General features: G+C 41.3%; 3 protein-coding genes across 5 annotated transcripts; 1 reads left to right on the top strand and 2 right to left on the bottom strand.

Moving 5' to 3' along the window:
* Positions 1 to 593: 593 nt before the first annotated feature.
* RB195_022095 (uncharacterized protein) lies at positions 594 to 1364 on the bottom strand (the record flags this gene model as incomplete). Its single annotated transcript, XM_064209109.1, has 1 exon — positions 594 to 1364. One exon carries the CDS (start codon positions 1362 to 1364, stop codon positions 594 to 596), a length of 771 nt encoding a protein of 256 aa, XP_064064990.1.
* Positions 594 to 3554, bottom strand: RB195_022094 (uncharacterized protein; the record flags this gene model as incomplete). 2 transcript variants are annotated; one of them, XM_064209108.1, is made up of 5 exons in its annotated part: positions 594 to 1576; positions 1642 to 1841; positions 2288 to 2397; positions 2467 to 3315; positions 3450 to 3554. In XM_064209108.1, the coding sequence occupies 5 exons, from the start codon at positions 3552 to 3554 to the stop codon at positions 594 to 596; spliced, it is 2247 nt and encodes a 748-aa protein (XP_064064988.1). The 2 variants fall into 2 exon arrangements, with proteins under 2 accessions (XP_064064988.1, XP_064064989.1); XM_064209107.1 differs by lacking the exons at positions 594 to 1576; positions 1642 to 1841; positions 2288 to 2397 and having other exon boundaries at positions 2407 to 3315.
* Positions 3555 to 7172: 3618 nt separating this feature from the next.
* On the top strand, positions 7173 to 15738 carry RB195_022093 (uncharacterized protein; the record flags this gene model as incomplete). Of its 2 annotated transcripts, none has more annotated exons than XM_064209105.1 (5): positions 7173 to 7243; positions 14548 to 14704; positions 15187 to 15269; positions 15336 to 15541; positions 15602 to 15738. In XM_064209105.1, 5 exons carry the CDS (start codon positions 7173 to 7175, stop codon positions 15736 to 15738), a joined length of 654 nt encoding a protein of 217 aa, XP_064064986.1. The 2 variants fall into 2 exon arrangements, with proteins under 2 accessions (XP_064064986.1, XP_064064987.1); XM_064209106.1 differs by lacking the exon at positions 7173 to 7243 and adding an exon at positions 14356 to 14396.
* Between the last annotated feature and the right edge of the window lie 7354 nt (positions 15739 to 23092).

Genomic DNA, 23092 nt, shown 5'->3' with positions numbered 1-23092 from the left:
CAGTTGAGAAAAGCGATCGCCGACAGATCCTCTACTGCACATGTGTATAGACATATGTAGAGTTTTCCACTGGTTTTTGATGGTAAAGGTCCCAGGAAATCACAGCCGACTGTTTGAAAAGGTTTCGTGAGGATAACGCGATCCTTTGGAAGCGGAGGCATTTTCGGAGCTCCAAACGGGAGTCCGTGACACTTTTTGCAAACCACGCAGTGTCTGAGATGTTTTTTGAACGCGCTGGAGGAGTGTGGAATCCAAAACCTTTGCCTGGCTATGCAGAGGGTATGATCCTTTCCGCAATGCGCATTCCTGTCCTGTATATCTGTTAGTATGAGTCGAGCTAAGTCGCAATCTTTATCGACAAAGATCGGGTTTTTTGTATCATGAGCTAGAGGAGCATTCTGCGAACGGGATGCGTTTCTTATTATGCCTTCTCTGTCTCGAAATATTTTCTTCTGAGGAAATTGTTTCCTCAGCTCATCCACGGATATATGTTTGTGGGATTCGGAGAAAAGATTAGTTTCACTGAGTGACATGTTTTCAGAAGTGATGTTCCATTACTTAGATACTTACTTAGATACTTAGATGGCCCGTCTTCACTGGACGTGCGGGCCCCAGCATCTCTTCCACTCGTTTCGTTCCCTCGCCATTGTCATCCAAGATGTTCTCAAGTTTCGTGAGTGACGTTGACGAGGTCCTTGAGCCGTATCCAGCTGAGCTTTCAGCTGGTCCGTCCGTGTAGCGAACACGTCACCCCATCTCGTTGGCGGTCTCCCTCGAGGGCGTTTAGTATCTCTTGGGATCCACTCTAGCGTTCTTTTAGTCCATCTATCGTCGATTCTTCTCATGATGTGACCGGCCCATTTATGTTTTGCTTTCGATACATATTCCGCTGGGTCGCAAAGACGGGACATTCCTCTTAAGTCGGAGCTGCGAAGACCGGCTAGGTCTTGTGTTCGCCGGTTAAACTTCAGAAGATATCTCTCAAGGGCTCTGTGGGTAGTAAGTAGCTTCCTACACGTGGCAGTGGTGTCTGCCCACGTCTCCACTGCGTAACAGAGCGCTGGAAGAACTGTCGAGTCGAACAGATGGGCACGAAGGTCTTGGTCCGTCAGTTGGTCCGTAGCTTCCCTGACGGCTGCGAATGCTACCCATGCTGCTCTCATTCTTCTATTCAGTTCTTCCTTCAAGTCGTTTTCCATGTTCATAGAACGTCCAAGGTACACGTGTGATGAAGTTTCCACGATTTGGGAGCCTTCAAGTTGTACTCCTCCGTCCTCGCAGTAAGCGTTCTTCATGAACTGTGTCTTCTTCCTGTTTATTCGCAGTCCTATTCTATTCCCCGCTTCGTTCAATTCGTTGAGCATCGTTTCTGCTTCATTGGTACTGCTCGAAAAGAGAACGATGTCGTCCGCGAAACGAAGGTTCGAAAGAAATCTTCCATCAACACGTATGCCCCTTTCTTTCCAGGAAAGTGATTTCATTATCCATTGCCATGCAGCCGTGAGCAGCTTCGGCGATATAGTATCGCTTTGTCGTACCCCCTTCCCAATGGGTATGGTGAGAGGGCGGTGGAAAGCTGTATCCTAGTCGTGCATCGATCGTAGCAATTGGCTAATGTCCTCACATACGAAGCGTCCACACCTTGATCGACCAGCGCTGACAGTATTGCATTCGTTTCTACCCTGTCAAAGGCTTTCTCATAGTCGACGAAGGTTAGAACAAGGGGCAGGCGGTATTCCTGGCAAACCTTTATGACCCTCGACACGGTCTGGATGTGGTCCAAACAGCTGAAACTCTGGCGGAATCCAGGTTGTTCTTGAGACTGGGCTTCATCCAGCGTCCTAGATATGCGCGTGAGGATGATCTTGGTGAATACTTTGTATAACACGCTCAGTAAGCATATCGGACGGTTGTTGCGAAGGTCCTCTCGGTCACCTTTCTTATGGATAAGAACGGTTCGCGAGGTCTCCCACTGGTCTGGGTTTTCTCCTTTTTGAGGTTGGCTCGCTCATCCTGTACCGGCCTGTTTATTTTACGGAATCTGCGTGCATTCCTACTGAGGTAGAAAGCAACAATATTATTTTAGACAGCGACTTTCTTAGTCGCTTGCCACCGTGGAGTATAAACTATAGAAACCGTATATTTTATATGGCCGATCAGCAAGTTATTAGGGTGTTCGGAAAGTATCTGCCGAAATACGGCAAAATTTCAAAGTGACACAACTTTTTAACAACATTTTATTATTCGACGATATAATCTCCATCAACATCGACAACCTTCTGCCAACCTCTCACCGATTCCTTTTTCATAGAACTCCAGCGACTTGGAGGCGAAGAAAGCCCGAAGGTCATTTTCGAGGTGGTCACGATCATCGTAGCACTTCTCTTCCAGGTGATGCTGAAGCGATCAGAAGAGGTGATAGTCGCTCGGAGCCAGGTCTGGGTTGTGCGGTAGGTGCGGTAGAACTTCCCATCCGAGCTCCAGAATCTTCTGGGAAGTCTTCTTCGCAATGTGAGGGCGCGCGTTATCGTGCAGCAGGCGAACGTTGTCAAGCTTCGGGTGCTCCTTGCGAATATTGTCGGCCAGTCTTTGCAATTGAGCGCAGTAGACCTCGGCAGTAACTGTCGTGTTGTCCGGCAGCAGTTCAAAACGGTAGATTCCATGAACTCCCCGCCAGACGCTCGGCATGACCTTCTTCTCATGGATATCACCTTTCACGAAAAGATACGGCATTTCATCGCCAGCGCACCACGCACGTTTGTGGGTATGGTTGACGTAGAGGACCCATTTTTCATCTCCAGTGACGATGGTGCCCAGCCAGTCGAATCTGCGGCTTCTGGAGAGCAGCTGAGTGCAGATGTCCAGGCGTCTTTGGCGGTTGCCGTCGCTCAATGCATGCGGGATCCATTGACCGAGCTTTTTCACCATTCTGAGAGGTCGCAGTCCATTGCTCACGGTGGACAGCGAACAGCCAAGACTGGCAGCAAAATACCGCGCGCCTTCATATGGATGCTGCTCCGCCAGATTCCTCAGTTCGTCGAACGATATTGTAGTCGGTCGACCAGAGCGAGGCTCATCTTCGAAATTCTTGTTTTCGGCTTTGAAGCGCTGGAACCAGGCGCGCACAGACCACTCAGAAGGGGCATCAGTGCCGAATACTCGACTTAAGTTTCGATGGGCTTCAGCAGCGGGGTGGCCAGATTCGAACTCGTAAAGGAGTACGTGTCGAATATGGGTGATGTGTTCAGCCTCATAGGATGAAGTAGGTAAGGAAGAGGGAGCCAGATATGTAATTTGTATACAAGCGGTAGTATCCTTATATAATATGTTTAAAACGGGAACTTCCAGAACATCTCAAAAAATCTGCACTACTGCGAAATGTTCGGCAGATACTTTCCGAACACCCCAATAGCACCTTATGCAACGCTTCGGCACCGGACTCCACCAACCTTACAAGCCGCGTCGATGAAATTCCCGTGCGGGTCACCGAGACTACAGTCGTGACGCCTAGCGCGGAAACTTTTGTCCCTTATTACTCCGAAGTTCCTGACCATTCCCCACTTGTTCTCTCTTGCACAGTCTAGCCACTTGAGTTATCGCTCGCTAATGGTCAGAAGCAAAAGAAATTCTCACGTGAAAGATGAGAGAAGGATATACCTAATAGCATAAACTTAAAAAACTTTCGCCAAAATAAATTAAGTACGTAAAAATTAGCGTTAAAAACAAAACATTTCAGCTTTTAAAAGTAACAGGAATGAGGATTATCGTTATCCTGTAAGTCCCAAGCTCTTTTGTAGCCTAATTTATTTCCGGAGAGGGGTTTTCTGTAGCTCTGACCTTTTGGAACCTACAGGAAAACAGAGTTCAACTTTTATAAGATTTCTAGACTTCCTGAAGGTGATATCTATACAAAACTCACTCCTCTATTCTTATTAGAATACCGCACAAAATTACCTGTACTTTTAACTATATTGTTCTTCACTTAATCAGACAACTCGCATCACTTTTCTTCACATAGCTCCTCATAACTGCGTAGTTCTTTGCACTTCCATGGCTAGATGAACATCTAAGGTTGTCTTCGTCTCTATGAACCACTGGAATTCTTGCGGCCGAGAAAGGTGACGGCTTTGAATCAAAGAAATGCTCGACCTTAGTTTCAAACTCCGACTAATCATTGAATTTCCTCAGATGGTCCTCGAAGTTGATGCTTCAGAGAGCGGAGAAAAGGGTATTCGCGAGGGACTAGATCGGAAAACTGAACAGAAGAACAGCATGGGGTAGCACTTCCAATCCGAGTCTGCCAGGTGGATCAGCTTCGCAACATAAGTATGCGTGTTGTCATGAAGTAAATATACACTGTCACACTTCAAGCGTTTCTAGTGAGTAGCGTCGGTCAACTTCTGAAAACGTGCTCCTCAGCATCCACCGTGGATCTTGTAGAAAGGGATTCGAAGCAGTAGTTTGCCTGGTGTGCCATTTTGAATTTTTTGGCGTGTTAGTATGCCGAGCCTGGTTGGGAAGTTCTGCCGCACCCTACTCATTCTCCTGTATTGGTCCCGCCTGACTACCATTTGTTTCCGGCACTGAAGCTGTATCTACGAGAGAAGGCATTGAATGATCAGAAAGATGGTGGCATACTAAGATGATATACTAAGAACAATAAAGTTATAATTGTTTGAAAAAAGTGAAATTTGGTGCAGACCTTTGGACCAGTCATGCTATATAATAACGTCTGTGTGTGTGTGTGTGTGTGTGTGTGGTGTGTATGTATGTATGTATGTATGTGTGTGTATGTGTACAGGAAATGGCACTACTACTAATTTTCATTGATCAATGAAGATAAGGGAAGCGAACACTACAGAAAACACGTTATTTACTAATCAGTCAGAAGTCCGGCTTTAGCCAGACGTTCGGACTAGTAAAGATGAAGGAGCACTGAAAAAATGATACTCCACTTATTGTGAGAATTAGCAACACACAAAAACTATGCAATCATGAAGTAGAACATGTGATCACGAAGTAGAGTTACCAATCTTCATCCTGCATGGAGTCTGCAGAATAACGAACAAATAAAGAAGAACTTCAATGTAGAGAAGTGACTAGAAGAAGAAACATCCGCAGTTGCTGCAAGCAGCGCTCCATTACCAATTTCCGTTCATCTGCAAACGGGAATTTTCTGAATTATGTAATTTCCATGGTTTCGATGGAGGATTATGGTTGCCCGCAGAGTTCACAGCCACGGCGGCGGCGCGGTTCGACTGCTCTCGCCGCACGCGAATCGTCGCTGGTATGGATGAACGCGAGAAATGACCCTCCTTTAATAGCGTCTTAGTCGTCTCCCGTGTCACCTGCTGATAGTGATGCGTGTTAAAAATCACAAACTATCTTGGATCGCGGCAAGTTTTTCCTTCACTAGTTGGACATTCCAGGAAGTCTGAAGTTCGGCTTCGGCCGGACGTTCAGACTGGTAACTAATAAACACCTAAAAAAAAAGAAAAACAATTGACTTGAGTCATTCTTGAAAATAAAGAAGAAATGTTAACCAAAACCACTAAGTTATCATTACTCTATGGTGTCAGACGTGTTTGTGTAATGTGTGCATGTACACGCAGCAATAGATATCACGGCCAATGGCCGCGCATCCCATATGTAGCGCCGAGTTTGGCTGCCTGCAGAGTTCACAGAAGCGGGCAGCCAAACTCAGCGCTACATACGGGGGTTCAGTTCCTCTTATTCGCTGAGATTTTGCACTGACACTTCGAAACGCCAATCGCAACCGCAAAGCCGCTGCCCCGTCGCCACGTCGGAAGAGTGGCGGGTCGGCAGTGCTGCCTTGATCACCTAATATCAACTAGATATTGTAGAGGAGGTCGATGCCACTTTGTTGTGCAGTTGCTGTACTGGGTTGGACGTCGAACGCTAATCAGAAAAGCAAAATAGATGGTCAGGGGTTCGCTTCCTTTCCTACGAAGAACTTTTGCTTAGACTCTCTGAAACGTCAACCGCACAGCCACCGCCCCGTTGCCACGTCGGGAGAGGGGCGGGTCGGCAAGACAGTGTTGCCTTCATCAGCTGATGTCAGTGTAATGCTGATCGTTGTTCAGCTCTCTGCGCACCATGTAGGGAATAGCGGCGTCAGCATGGCTTCATACAATCTGCTGCTATTGGCAGCAGCTGAGGAAGAATCGGATTCGAGACCATTTGTAAGTGTACACAAATCTTCATAAAAGAACATCACAATAGCTACAACAACTTTTCTTGAAATTCAGCTCCAAACCTACAACGTCAACTGTCATCTCAACCGGAGAAGGCATACTTCTGGAGGTAATTACGGTATTGTGCGTGATGATGCAGTAATACTACCAGTAGATAATAGATAACAATCAACATATACCAATGAATAGTCATTAAACAGCAATCACTTTTGCATATTGCCCTTTTTAAAAGTCTAGGATTTCTAAAAAGTGAAAACAGTCTGTTTCGGAGGACACAGGGTACGCACCCCACAGCATCGCTTCATCATCGTGTATAGCTTCGAATGTTCTAACCAAGATAGAGGATTTGTGCGGCGGATGTGACGAAATTGATAAAAGAAATAGCGAACAGAAAATAATGCAAAGAGCACTAAGAAATCTTTGGAGTTATTTGTTATTATGTCATACTCAAAAAAAGAAATATTCCATGCGTTATTACCGGTTGCAAAATCTCACTGGAAAAAATTGAGATGAATATCTCAAGTAGAATAAATAGGAAGAAACGGTAGAAATACCAAAACAAGAAGCGGAGAGATGCCTCGCTGAGAGGAGCTGCTTCATGCGCATTTGATAGTCACCATTTTGAGTGATATAACGGACCCATGGGACGGCTTGCATGGGCCACGGTTTGGTCGAACATTAACATCATAAAGTCATTACATAGAAACAAGGAAGCGATAATAGAAGTGCTTCGCTGCGACGCCGCCTTCAACGTTTTCAACGGCCGAATGGGTTTTCAACGAATCGCAGGAGGGGCGGGGCGCAACGGTGGCGCTTTGCAGTAAAACGTCGTAGGTAACCGCATCCGAAGCCGTCTGCTAACAGTGATTCAGGGAGAGGTGAGCGAGACCCGTTTTTATTATCTACGTCCCCGTATGGTCTTTGGCCCTTGGAAGTCCATACCACGTCAGATTCGTGATGCCTCTAAGTAAAGAAAAAAAGAAGCGACCAGACCATTCTGGAAATGAAGAAGGAGATGAGAATTCAAGGTGAGGCCAGAAAATATAACTTTATGGTGTCCCATGTGTTTGCATGGTGTGTTCACACTCATACTCATACATACATCAATGTGTTTTACGCCTAATGCTGGCGCGTCGCTCAATTTCGAGGGATCGATTTCTACAAAGTTTCCGCAGTCACAGACAGATGTGCAACCTCATACACACGGCTCTAGCTATTGGTGATTATCATAGGCACTTTTTGGCTGGTGATTCCAGCAGCTGATAGTCACCAAAATCGTAGATCTGAAACTATAGTCGGGTCAAAACGACATGAAGCGTTTACGCATTTACGCGCGGTGGAGAGCAGTTGGAACCGAGATGGGACCATTGCAGACTGCAGCGGCGGGTGGTGCCGGCAAGGGTTCCAGTACACTTCTAACCGGTACGCTTCACCACACCGCCTCGAGAGAACCCGCGTACGCAAGTGCACTGTGCTTCATGTCGTTTTGACCGTACTATACAACGCCGCACATCCGAACTTGACTCCACGAGCAACCTGATTCTATCCACAGACCCAACACTGAGGGGGACGAAATGAAAGGAGAGTTATAATGGGTAGTCAGTTTTTGAGCACTGTCAAGAAGTAGACCAAATATATTAATTCCCTGTGCACATCGACTGTGACGATATAAAACTTCCCCAACAGCTGCCCTCATGCTTCAAAATTTAGAACAAGCGGTTGGCTGCACGCATTCTCGCGAAGTGTGTTTAAATGCAGCGGACTCACAGATGATCACCTAAAAGTTCTGAAGCCATCTATCGCTTTTGCGACATGTACAGACATCTTCCCTTACTTACACTGTTATGAAAGAACACATTTAAAGGCATCACCCCACGAATCTGAGGTGGTACGGATTTCAGGTGGAGCATTCGTATACGGGATCGTAGATTAAGGAAAGAGGGGTGATTCCGTCCATTTCTTCCTAGTTGCCGTAAAAAACGGCCCAGAAGATACGGCTTCGGGCATCCCGGCACGCTACGTTCTACAACGAGTTCGATTGGAGCGCGCCAGCCTTGTGCACGCGCCGCATCTTCCGGGCCATTTTTTGCGGCAATTAGGAAGGAATGGACGGGATCACCCCCCCTCTCCGCCTCCTCCTCTCCATAATCTACTATGTCGTATACGAATACTCCACCTGAAATCCGTACCACCTCAGATTCGTGGGGTGATGCCTTTAAGAGATAATATATGATAAAGTAAAGGGCAAAGGTTGAAGTGCTTGACGTCGGTAATCCTTCTGGGAAACAGCTACGCGTTCGACTTTAGTTTGGAATCGTAGACATTTTATAACGAGTATTCTTATGAGTGTCCTTATCTTCCCAGACAGGTATTTTCAAAGAATTTCCGTGATAATATTATCATATTATCACGGAAATTCTTTGATGGTACAGCTTCGAACTATCTAATACGGAAAGACTCTCAAACATCCTATCACTGCTTTATCAGCGTCACCATTAAGCAACATATATAGTCCTTACAGGGTGGCATATGTGACCACACTTGGGCACTCGCTTCGCACAGGAGCACTAACTTCCTCAATTTCTTATATGGTGTCTGAAGAGGGTTGACAGAGAACGATGCACTGTCGCTGCATAAGTGATTTGCAACGTCGCATCTAAAATGTGAGATATTTTGCGCTTGCTGAACATTTGCCCATGTTCTTAGCACTATAATTTCCAATATACGAAGACTCCTATTGTTCAAGCTCTATTATTTACAGAAACAAATGCGAGGAAAAATGGTAAGGTCGACGTTTTTGCCAAGCAGATAACATCGATAACAGTTCGAATATGCACTATAACATCTAGGAATTTCTGTGGTCAATAAAATTATAACACTTCTCTAGGAGTGTAAGGACACTCATAAGAACTCTCTTCATGAAACCTCTACGATTCCGAATTGAAGTCGAACGCGTCGGTGTTTCCTGGAGGGATTGATTGATGCCAAGCACTATAACTTTATCCATTATTCTGTCATATAATATCTCTTAAACGTTCTATCATGCCATAGTATGGATAAGAGAAAATGTCTGTACGTAAAACACGACCGAGATTCTCACTTTACCTTTTCTAAATCGAATATTGAGACGAGTAGATTTTGTGTCTCTGCTGCTCCTTAATTAAGTGATGCCTCATTAGAACATTACGCTCTTTTTATATTTAACATTTATTTCAAAAGAACCGAAAACGATTGCAGTGATCTGCAACTATGTCTGCTTATTCTTAGTGCATTGATGACAGTTATGAACTCATATTTTTCAAACGTTTTATTCAATGACTGCATTAAGAAGTAGTTCGTTTTGTTTTCTTCTGAAATGCTTCAAATAATTCCGTTTTCTGCAGGATCTAGCAAACGAATAGTTCAGACCTCTCTCTGTCCGCCAAACCTGATGAAGAGGAGTAAGGCGCTATAAAATCTCATAAAGAAGGTGTAGTTTTCCGGATTTTTTCAAGAATAGTTGAGATCCTCATTTAAAAAAAAGTGAGTAGTTAGCAAATCACTCGTGCTGACTGGCAGTATTACTGAAAAAAGGATAGTGATATCATCCTCTTACTCAATAAGGCTATCTTTCAGTAAAATCTCAGCTCTACGACAGTATCTTCAACAGATTTGGTGTTGCTCGATGAACACTTCAGATGTCAGGTTTTATTCTTCTTTCCATACAGGAATCCCTAGTATCACGAGAAATAATACAAATCTATTTTTATCCGCACATTCCGCAGTGGTTACCTCGGCACAACATTGAAGTCACTTCATTTTGTGTGAATTACTTCAAATCCGTAGTCCACTAAGTATTGGTAATTTACAAAAATACAGGAAGTTTGACTTTCGTAACACCGGTGTGCATCTACGTTCGAATCTATTGACCCGTTCTCACGCACGAAAAAACCGTAGTCTACGTCTTCACATCGTGCCTCGACCCAGTTATGGTGTACCAGTGAATACTTGTTATTTTCGGCTTAGTATCACGTTGCGCTCCGTTAGCCTAACACAGGTGCATCGGACGAAAAAGATTTATCGATGAGGCAATCGTGCCAGTTCGGAGATTTAGCTGAAATTCATAGATTTTGGAAATGTACGGAAAACTAGTTTGAACAACAACAAAAAGATTTCTCATCGAGAGTTGGAGACTTTCCTCCAGTATCCATAATGAACAAATGGATCTCAGGCGAGAGACTGTCGTGTACTCCACCGGCGATTTTCCGAGAGCATGAGGGCTGACGAGTTGTAGCATTGTTTTGTCTGATTGACAGCGACAGTGGTGGGAACAGTATAGGACAACTTGCCGCAAGTACTTTAATTAACCTCCGCTGACATTGACGCTTTGTGATACTAGTCCACCAACCAGAATCTCTCATCAAGAATAACATTTGGGAAGAGTTGAACATGCATTCCTCTCTCATAGCAAGACCTGTTTCTTCAACATTTATCAACTTATCAGACAGCAAGAAATGTGTGGGTCACGGATGCGGAATAGCATAATTCTTTCCAGATGGCTGAGCGCAGGATTTCCACAACTATGAAATAATATGAAGACTGGAACACAAATATACTAATTTGAGATGTATTGAATTTAAAAATGATTCGTGATCGTTTTTTTTTCATACTCAGAATTCTCATTGAAATCAGAAGTGTTGAGAAAATGTCATATGTCATCTTATAGCCCCGTTTTTATAGCAACACAAAAAAAACGACTCATGTAAAATGCTACGTATTGTCCACTTGACCCTGAATTTTATTTACTTAAAAGAACAAAAATTAGTGAAATTTTAAGGAATTAAAACATCACAGTCGTGTGGAGGAAGGAATTCTCTATCAAATGCTTTGTAAAATTTTGCGGGTTTTCTTATATCATTGCGCATGTTCAAGATTGAGAAAAAGACTCAAGGCGCATTCCTCAAGCTGATAACAACCAAACTCTATGACTCAGTGCTATCCAGCTATCTCGGAAATTGTACGGTTATTTTTTTTTTGAAAAGGTTGCCTAAATATTTGTTACTACACTCATACTCGTGAACTGCAACCCTACCTCTATCTACTCATAGTGAGCATTACATGGTCAGTTTCGTGATGCGCAACCTTGAATTCTGTTCACGTCTTTGTGGAGTTATAATTGCTAACGTTGCATCTAAAATCTTGATAACTACATCTAGGAATATGATGGAGTCTTAAAATGCTCCACTAGAACCTCAGTCGATGGGTAGACACGTGACCTGGACACAACCCCCCACCGCGGTTGCAGGTACTTGATTTAAAGAACTGGTCATCAAACCCAACACGTATCTTGCATGCAAATGGCGACTACTTTGATATGACCGCAGAGGAAAGTAGAACAGAGCGAACTGCTGAGAAAATGATAAAAGGTGGAAGTTAGTTGCACTTATCAATTGAGATTTCTTAAAAAGTTCCCAGTAACTTTGAAATTAATTCATGTGGAGAGACGTGAACCACAGTCCTTTGGATCACCACATCGCAAGTGTGTTCATCGTGTTCATGACATTCGCAACTGGATCAAAGGTTCGATTTTAGTTGCGGTTTCAGCGACAATTTTCCAATAGGAAAATATTATTTATTATTATTTATTTATTATTATGACTATTATTATTACTACTGTATTATTTGTTTATTATTACTACCATTACCCATTATTTACTCATCATCTAGAATTCTACCTTAGGGTTGCTTAATTTTAGAAAGTGGAATAGTTTTTAATAATAGAATAACGAATAGAATGGGCTCATGAGATAAGCGCTAAAATAGATATTAGCTGATCTTTTTCTTTATCCCTCCATTTGTCGTTTCCACTGAAATGCAGGTGAGTGACCTGTTCTTCGCTTGACGCACATTTATTAGCCGGCACACCGATAGGTGTGGATTAGTCCAGACGGTTGATTGTTATCTATAGCAAACGATTAGTAGAGAAAATAAAGGTGTGTGATTTGCATTTCATAGAGAACAATAAGAAGATTTTCTTTATCAATTCATAGCTTGTTGCGTTAGCAGTGAGAGGAAATGACTGGTAGATACGTATATCCGATGTTGCACAACTAATTCCTGAGGTCAAGTCCAGGAAGAGCGATGACGTAACCATGAAGCTTTGGATATTGCTTGTTTACTGTACAGGTGTAAGCTAGAACTCCAGGATACAAGTTAATATTCCAATTTAAAATAAACTAACAGTATTCATAACTTAACATGTAGTACCTGCATCATTATTGTTTCTTTGTTTTCTGGGCCTCATGCAATCTTTACAGTAGAAGCGTAAAGAGTGCCTATTGTCAGCAGTGAACAAGATGGGAAAATTGCCTGTGGCTATGGAGAACAAAGAATCCGTGTGATAGTATGGTTTTAAACAATCTTTTAGAGTGTACTGGAAAACTAATACTTTACTTTTCATTATCCTTTCTGCTTTTTATTCATTGAAAGCGACATCTTTAATAACCACAGTTCCCAGTTAACTATAATAGTTCCTTTCTTGGCTCAACTACTTATTTGTACTAATAACTTTGAGCAGGTTTGGAACTATCGCGCGCTTGAAATGTCATCTGGTGCACGTCTGCATTCGACGCTCTCTATTCCTCTTAAAGGCATCACCCCACGAATCTGAGGTGGTACGGATTTCAGGTGGAGTATTCGTACGACATAGTAGATTATGGAGAGGAGGAGGCGGAGGGGGGTGATCCCGTCCATTCCTTCCTAATTGCCGCAAAAAATGGCCTGGAAGATGCGACGCGTGCACAAGGCTGGCGCGCTCCAATCGAACTCGTTGTAGGACGTAGCGTGCCGGGATGCCCGAAGCCGTATCTTCTGGGCCGTTTTTTACGGCAACTAGGAAGAAATGGATGGAATCACCCCTCTTTCCTTAATCTACGATCCCGTATACGAATACTCCACCTGAAATCCGTACCACCTCAGATTCGTGGGGTGATGCCTTTAACAGATGAAGCGCTCAACAAAAAATTGAAGAATGGAGTAGATTCAAGGTGCATTTAAATAAACATGGCTTCAAAAGTTTTTTCTATGATCGGCGTCTGTTTTTTTTTTTATTTTCCTTTGACGATCATACTGAAAGTTTATTTTTGGTTTTAACTTGAAGAAGTTACTATTCCACAAGTGATGAAGCTAGAAACATTTACGTTAGTAGTCATTGCTAATGGGTCAGTCTTATCTCGAAGATATTAACTGTGGTCTAGACGCAGAGGAGACAGTAAAATATTGTGTTTTGCGAACTGCCCACTTTTTTAACTACGCAAGCAAAGTGCACTTGACGTTAATAATTTCCACTATTTATTGTAATCTCACATTTATAGATATCTTCAACATTCTTAAAATTCTTTTTTACGCCATCTTCTATAATTTTTGGATGATTCCACCCATGTTGCTCGTCTCGAGGTTCGTAGTTACCGTATGGAGGGCGTAACTACCGAGAAGCTCCGCCTCTCGTGTCATTCCATCCGACCACCCAACTACGGTACATTTTGGCAGTGCAATGCTATTAATGTTTAGTATATAGTGTCGTCAAGTTCTTTTCACGATTCATGCTACATTTCCACTAACCTATTCTCGAATGCCATCGGATGCTTCATCCTTAATCTTTTTGACATTTCAAATGCGCCGTTGTAACTAAGTATGTGTTTGGATTGTGCATGTGGAGGATTACTGTATTGTGAATCACATTTTTTTTACACATGCTGGGTTTACAGAAGAAACAACTGCGAATGGTAGTTTTTTGTTTTATGTGATCCTAGAACTGATCATTATAGATGATGGACTTTAATATTGGAAATGAGTCGCCAATATTTATACATTTAAAGTTTGTCTACAGATGAGTATCTGATGTTTCTCCTCACCACTTTAATATCAGCGGATTAACCTTTATCGCTTATCCGTACATTATCAACGGCTTCTCAGTGTCTGAGTCTCTATCGATCAAGTGGTATTTCAGAGATGGTGCCGAGCTCTCCCTTCTCTACATACACCTCCTTCCCCTCACTTGTCTCTCAAACAACATTGCAGTACTCCCCTTTTGTTTTCTCAAATTCGATTACAAATCCACACGCCACGACGTCGTTACGACACACGGCCAGTCCAAACGCCTATGGGTGAGCTTCAGCTGTTGGTTTCAGAGATTATCTACTAGTTAGTTGCATCTCCGAAGAAAATCAAAAGATAATGTCTCATATTTAGTTAATATTATATGTAACATAAGGATGTGTTGATGTATTAGAATTAAGTACTCGATTGTTCAGTGTTGAAAGTTGTTCACATTTTAATACTTCGGTAGTTCAAGCGATGGTATTCGCCGAAATGGGCGCCGTGAGAGGACATCCTTCAACAGGATTCAACTCGAGCACTTAGAGCGAGTCTTCCGAGAAACTCATTATCCTGACCTCTACAAAAGGGAAGAAGTGGCTAGGGCAATTAATTTACAGGAAGCTAGAGTACAGGTGAGCTTTCTAGATTGCAAAATTCCTAAGGTAAAACCTTAAGATATGGAGACACTCACATTTCTGTAGCAGAAATGAGCCTTGATCACGACTTAAAATTGTTCTCAAACCAAGCCTTTCATCCTTCTTGGGTCGATAGATTGGTACCAGGCATGCACGGGAGGATAAAAAACACTAACTTGATCATCGGCTGGCCCCCGCAAGTCAAGGTATAGGCCAACACGCGTTCCAAAACCTCAACGATTACGAATTCCAGTAAAACACGTTGGCGCATCCTAAGTGGATTGATACGCCAGTGACTTTATCCTGACTTTGGCATTTGCTGTTGTTGGAATTAGCAGTCTAATATTACTCAGCAGCTATTTCAAGAGCAGTTTGATGATTAATTAGGTGTTGAAACCCAATAACAAGAGCACTTTATTTCTCATCCGTACTTGGAAAATTCAAAGACGAATTCCCAGAAAATTCTTGAACTTTTTCAGGTATGGTTCAAAAACAGAAGAGCAAAGGACCGTCAGTTGAAGAAGACTTATCAGTTACAGAACAGCGGTAGAACTGCTTCAGGGTAAGTAACACATATCCTCTGCATTGTACTAAAAACTACTCTGGAACTTTGTTTGTTTTCTTAAAGGTCATCTTCAAACGAAAGTCCTCCTCCTGAACCGAAAGTTGTTGATTTGAAATCCATACCACAAATTCCACTACCTGGTACACCAGAATTTGATCAACGCAATGACTCAAAATATCTAAATGTAATTGGCGTGGGCCAGAAAATGGAGAAGGATGAGCACAAATTAGTGGATAATAAGTACCCAAGCAATTCCGCTACGCCAACGAGTAAGTATGTCTTTAAATGTTGGGTTCTTTTTCGCTGAATAAGTGCTCATATGTGTTAAGCTTGGACGTATCCTCTTCCGACTGCCAATTATTCAATCTACAGTAACTTCTACGCCACGCCTCCTAACTACTATCACCCGTATGGATACACATCAGACTATACACCACAAAATCCGTCATATTGTGGACAACTGTAGGAGTGAGGGTTATTAACTTACGCTATTTTTTCGGCACTCCTCCAATTTAATTTTTAGAACGGTGAAACCTAAAACAATTTTCGTTTGCTTACTAATATTAAAGAACCCACCTAACGTTATCCAGGGCCATTATGAGAACAATGCATCGTAAGCGAGTATTCCACATCTTTTTTTTTTACGATTTCATTCATTTTCCACAAGACTTTCGCTATGTGCCGTCCTTGTTGGATGATTGTCTCAATTTTTTTACACTTATTTGTCTAAGTTTTAACTATAAGCAAGAAAATGATTTCAATGAAGTGTCATTCATCTTTTGTCATTTCTCTTATGTCATTTCTCTTTCCCTTCTTATTATTTTCTGTTACTTCTATCAAGAATGTTTTAATATTCCATCGATGCAGATGTGTAATTATGGTGGATCTTTTTCTAACTAATGGAATAAATTTTTCTAACTAATGGTTTTCTTATCTTTATAACGGCGTTGTGAATAGTTGGCTTCCTGTCCCACAATCCACGAAGTGTCTTTCAATGATGATTGGATGACTGGGAATTGAATTATTGCGCAGAAGTACCGCGGATTCATACAAAGAAAATCTCTAAGAGGAACGAGCAGCTTTTTAAAGTATGTGAAGACTCTTTACTGTGTAAACAATTAGACGTGTAGATAAGTATGATGAAGTAAGTGCTAACATGGTCGTATTTGTTTGTGCTACGTTTGTGTTTCGCCGCGCATTTCAATATCAAAGTCATAGCGCATTGCGCAATGAGAGCGAAAAAAATCCTTTCCTTGTCACCTGTGTGAAAATTGTCTGTTAAAAGAGTGAAATTAAATGAAACAGCTGTCATAACATCACTTGTGTCTATTCAAAGGCCCCGCAAATCACGGATATCGGTCTTGTTCGATTTCAAAATGAATACTTTAGGGATTGGACCATCCAGTCACCATGTTTTTATAAACTACGAGCGTTTATTGTGCAGCAAATGATCAGTCGCCGATAGTAACCAAGCTTAAATATTCCAATGTGAGGTGATCTTCTCAATGAGGAGGGATTATCCTTACTACCGAACTGCGGCACCTTTGCACCACTGAACAATTAGGCGTAATCTTCTGGACATGTCGTCCCTAAACGATGCAAGCGAGATGCTCTTACGGTATCACTCGACAACAATTCTTCTTCGATCTTTACTCGTGAATTTAGCCACTTTTGCCACGGGTAATGTTTACTTTATGGTGCATAAACGATGTGAAATAGTAAGACAATTAATTCGTAAACGATTCAGAAAAGTGGGTGAAATTCACTAGGATGAGGCATGAGTTCGATTTTTTTCAAACTTCAAATTGCACTTAAAAAATAAAGGTGTTTGCAGAAAGTTTTATATCATCTAGTAGAAAATCTCTCGCTCAATATGGCTGTTGTGTTTTGATTTCTTTGCAAAATTTAATTAGCTCTTGCTTTTTCGGATCATTAAAACAGAGTGTCATGTAGACAGAACGGAGCATTTTCGACACAATTTGATTTTTCACCTTTAACAGAGAAGATGGGGCCACTGAAGCTATGCTGTAAGAAGGAAAATAACCGAAAGCACCGAACGATAATGGTCTTTCCGCTACAGGAAGAGAATTTTAACCTCAACGACGGACCACACCCTGGTCGTCCGGTCGCATTAAACAGATTAGAAACTTTTTCAAAAAAGCTATAAGTTTTTCCTCAAAAAAAAATTTTTTTTGAAGAAAAATTTTTTTTAGCCGTCCTAATCACTAGTAGAACAACAATATTTTCTGATTTTGTTCTTATCATCGCTCGTTAAGGGCACCGTATCACGAAATTGGCGGTGTTCAAATCTCTCCACAAATAGGTAAGGAAAGGGGTGTAGTTAAAAACTTCAGGAACGAGCAGCCAGTTCCGTTTAATAATCCAGAAAAATGTGTGCAAAACAGTCCTGCTTTCGCCATTCCCCCTACTATATTTGCAACTTGCTACGTGATACAATCCCGTCATCGTCCAACGTCCGCAATGTGACTAATGTAACCTAAATATGCGACAGAAGCTCCCCAGCTTACACAATTGCAAAAACGTCGCGGACCCCCATTGTTTTACTACCTGTGATAAGTGGCATCGATGCAATCAATACTGTTTCATCCGCCTTTTATCAATTAGTACGCGGGAATTGAGTTCATAAACCGTTCCTTACTACCTTACTGACTGCGGTACAGCCACCCCAGTATTCTTGTGTCATGACATTAGCCTTTTTTTATTTATTCAAAAAAAGTTTACAAAGTGTGGCTGACAAACTAATGAACTGAAAGAGGGTCAGGACATATGTAGATGGCGAGGTCCTGTATTTTCCCCCATAAAAAGAGGTTTTGAAGGTATGCGGTAGAGAATAGTGAAACTGATTGTTCTCAAAACAACACTACGTCGAATTTCTGCTAATTGAAATTGAAGAATAGGAGAAAACAACGTATATCTTTAGTTCCACAACGCTATTAGCCGTTCATGTAAAAGCAGGACAGAAGTGTACCCAATACCTGCCTGCAGTTTGTTGAATATTAAAAGTATATTCGGTTTTATGTGAAGTTCTCAATTTCTTGTTCAAAATGACTAGGTTCATGTGTTGAGAAACTTCAGATTAATTGACTTGTTTTTTTTAAATCAAAACTAGATACAAATGTCAGTTTTTTATTCTGCGCGATTAGTCTTCCATTTCGTCACCATGACTTTGTCCAATTGTAAATCACCTTTAATCAACAATCTGTACGAATAATCAGCTTGAAAGGAATGCGCACTATCCAGTTCGTTTCAAAATCGTAGTTATTTCTTTTAAAAGATACCATCTTTTGAATATTGGTTTTAACTAATTGCGAATCGTTTTCTTACACGCCACTTCTACTTCTCTTTTCTGTTCGCATTGTGCACTTCGGTGAAACTTTTGCTTGGAGTTCAATATTCTTAAATTCTTCACCACATTCCATTAAGGCTAGGTGTGTTGGCAAAAAAAAACTTCCAAAATCCAACAAGCGCAAAGCGTCTCTGAATTTTTTAAATGCATGGTGCGTTAACGTCATCTACCGTACGATTCGTTTATTATTATTGACTATTCCTATATTGGTAATTAGTGATCTCGAAAGCTACTTTCAACAAAAAGTGCACTGAACACTGCTAGGGACAGCAGTTGAGGGAAGTTTCAAAGCAATGTCTTATCTGCTAGCAAATAGCGTTTCAGATGAGCATTCATTGTAAATATACGCTGATAAACAGTCCTCAGAAATGCAGAAACCAAACGAATCAGAGCCGTTAATTGATCATTTTACAAAACAAATGAACATGTGATCCATAGATTTATTTCTTTATTGTCATACTCGAAACGCCCATGTAAGATTCCTTTCCATCAATAAAAAGAAACCACAATATCGGAAACTGCAACGATTGCCTTCCGCCAGAACAACTAAAAGCTTCTGTTCCAAAATTTCAAATTTTTGGTAAACATGTATTTCGCATGTGCATGAATGTGCTCATGTTCGATTCTTTGATTCTCGGCGTTTTGTATACGTAGCTTTTGATTCTTTTGCTCAAGTTGTAGCCAAGGTTGATATTGATCTTTCTTTATTAATTAACAGCTAACGTTTCGGCGTTATCGTCTCCGTCAAAGTCTGGAATAATCAGAGCCATCAGTGACTTATCCTCTCAGGCGCTCCATCACCCAAACGAAAACATTCAGGAGTTGGAGTGCATAACAAGATTTCTACTAAAAGGACAAAGGATAATATTCTAAGCACTTATAAGTTCCTTAGAGATGTGATATGTGTTCGAGTTCACATCATAACCGTAAGAAGTTAAGGCTTATAAACGTATTTGGTTTATATGAAATACCCTGCAAGAATTATGTATCATGTAAGTGTTCTTTCTCCCTGACACATATTGTAACAGTTTATGTGACCCGGAGGGATCAAAGAATTGACTGGCTCAGGGGGTTTTGAAATCATTGACCGTGGAGTCGCAGTGGAGCCTCTCATTATTGCGGAACACCCACCCCGCTCACCCTTAGTAAAATAACAGAAATTTCGATGGCAGTCGGTTGATAGTCGGTGTTGCCAGCCGAGCTCATTGCTCATGAAATCTGCCAATTTTGAGGTGATTTTCAGAGAATGTGTTAGATTTTAAAGTTAGAAAAATTTGTACAAATAACATTTTATCACTAAGAAAAAGATGGAGGAGCTCCAAGAAAGAAAAAAACGTATTTTTCGTTATTCAACAACTTGCAGTAACTGAAATGGAAGTGAAAATAAACCGCTTTTACTGGAAGAGTCCAGTTTGCATCTACAGAGAATTATGGTTCAGAGGGACGTATGTTTATGAAAAAAAAAACTGCAGAAATCCAGTTTGCAGTCGGCAGTGATGGTATGGAAGTCATTTGGAGGAGTCCTGGATATAGCATCAATGCAAATTCGTGCGTGCAATCCCAAACTGAATAATATTGTTTAATAATTCTTCGCATCCACTGCTTTCCAATCTCATACTGTTCATTCCATACCACACAGATCCTTCATTCTGCAGAATGAAGGATCTAAAAAACTCATAATCTAAAGACATTTCGTTCTGTGATGTCTATACGAGAAGACCGTTAGTGGGATTCTCGTGTTCAATAAATGATAGCTAGTCGGCCATAAATGTTGTGTCTTGAGATGGACTAGTCACTCTACTTTAGATTCCTGCACTAGCAAAAAAGTTCCGAAAACGATATGATAATAGTCAGAATGTAGGTCCGGTGTTGTATCCTTGTGTTTTGAATGCGCTCGGATCTTTCTGTATGGGTTCTCTCGTGAATTTCTCTACTCAAGAAAAAAAAGGAAGCTTAAAGAGTGACATCAATTTATGAACGCTATAAATGTATGAATACATTCTATGCATTCAAATAGAGAATGAAATGTTACTGTGATACAAACAGCAGCGCTTGTTATTTGATACGACCGTTAACCTACTCACATATTCAAGTGTTCTCTCACGGCGGCACCTCTAGAAGTCAAAATGACACTAAGCAAAACGCAAATGAACTAAAATATACAGGAGTGGGTTAACTATGTTTAGTGCACACTGTGCGATGACTTACTAGGAATTAAGAGGCCCATACAATGGATATAGATCAAGTTTGGGGCAATAAAATTTTGAAAAAGTGGTTGCCGGCAGCCCTAATAGATGAAACTACATCTACTTGTCAAATTGCAATGATATGTCTGATATCCATAGAAAATGACTGCGTCGTTATAGTTCTTACTTTTCTGCTGTTGCCAAGCGTATGTAAATAATTATCCTTTGCTGAAAAGTGAGCGTTCGGATCGACATTTTCTTTGAGTACTCTTGGGCCAGCTGTACAAAAAAAACCATCGAATGCATGCAAAAGAGTGCCGCCCCACTTTGCGAAGTGCTACAGGATGACGTACTTAAATAGGATTACCGCCACAAGTATAATTCTTCTTCTATCGTATCTGGTAAGTACGACGGCTCGATATGGAACTGGAGTCGTTCGGGTACAAGAGGCGTATTCATATTTTCATCCATGTGAATTACCAAAGCGGATTTTATGGATATGATATATGATATGGAATTGTTGAAGAGAATGAATCACTGGAGCATCTCTCTATGTGCAACCTTTTAAATATAAGTTCTTATAATAATGAAGAGAACATGGTATCTTGCACGCTTTACTTCTTTGAAATGACATAAGAGGTCCCAGTTAAAACATTATTATCTCCCTAGGTAATATTGGAAAATAAGACCGGACATTTTTTCAGCTTAAAAGAGTTGAGCCACATTTTGGAGAGTTGTCGATTATTTTTGTAATCGGATGGGGAGAAATTGTTTCTATTGAACTCAACCTACGGAGACATTTGGAAACGTGATTGGAGTGCTTCAGAAACACAGGAGAAAATCGGCTTATTCGATACTACCAAGATCGGTTGTTGGTGCGTGTCCTTAAAATATGCGAAAAGGCTTGTTTTAGTGGTGATATCGATGTAAGAAATTCTTTTACAAACGGGGCAATGGGGCAGCAAACTTTATTTCTTAATGACCAGGAACCCCTTTGAGTTGGAAAAAACTCATATAGCATTACGACACGTAGTGGCCTCTTCCAATGCAGCGGTTCCGGCCCTAGAGCGGAGTGCACAACAGTTGAGAGCGCCATCCGGAGATCCAGAATGATGAACAAGAAGTAGGTTGTCCAGGCAACTGATGCAAAGTGAAGTGAGTGGAAACGGTAACCACGGATCACTCGCGGTGGTGTTTTAATAGAACGTCTGAATAATTATCCATAGAAAGGTGTAATATTGGCAAGATTGGCTGTTAGTGGCAAGAGTTTTTATTTTGCTCGCTAATATAAAAGTAGTAGAGATTTTTGAACTGTTCCAACATTGATTCATGGTACACACTAAGATCGCAGGAGCCTGCAGATTCACGTTCCATAGTAATGTGTTGCAAAAAGCAGCAGAAAGGGAACATTATTCAGAAAATTATTTTCCCATCTGAATTGTAAAATAACATGTTAAAAAAAAACCTATGTAGACTATACGATAACATTATAATGACCGGGTGAGTGGGCGCAGTCGGTTGGAGGTCCTTTGTAGCCATAGGTTCAATGTTTCAAAACCGCCCTAATGCAAATCAAGCCTTTCAACACGGTAACACGCGTTCCGAAACTCAACGATTACGAATTGCAGTAAAAACGCATTGGCGCATCCCAAATGGATTAATATGCGGGCGACGTTATTCTTTTGTTTATAATGACACATGATTTTGCCTCATACATATACAATAAAGTGTACAATACCATACAATACAGTATAGTATACAATATGCAAAATATATACGAGCAAATATACTGCTTGCACAGAGTGAGTGTTTATTGAAAGGTTAGAAATATTTTCTTCAAAAAAAAAAGAAAATGTGCTGTTTTTTTATCAACTCAATAGTAACTAATATAAGGAGCACGGAGTTCTACGTGAGAAGCTCTGCACTATTAAAAAAAACATGGGAAGATCTACATGAATTTTGAGCATTTGGAGGTGTTTTGATATATATATATATATATATATATATATATATATATGTATGTAAATATACATTGTATACATTGTACATATACTGTATATATAGTATATATATATATATATATATATTGGCGCCGACGCACCATTTCGATGCCGTGAGACTCATCATATCCAATTTTGAGGCTATCTGACTCCGGAGAACGAATTCGACGCTGTTAATCCATCCCAACGCATATTAACGCGTTGGGGCTCCCGCGCACCAATCGAACGCCATGGTACCCGTCTCCTTCTCTTTTTGAAATTTCGTTA

Source organism: Necator americanus, chromosome X (assembly GCF_031761385.1).
Source record: "Necator americanus strain Aroian chromosome X, whole genome shotgun sequence".
Lineage (NCBI taxonomy): Eukaryota > Metazoa > Nematoda > Chromadorea > Rhabditida > Ancylostomatidae > Necator > Necator americanus.
The sequence above is the reverse complement of the archived record's forward strand: the minus strand, read 5'-3'. Positions and strand labels throughout refer to the sequence as shown.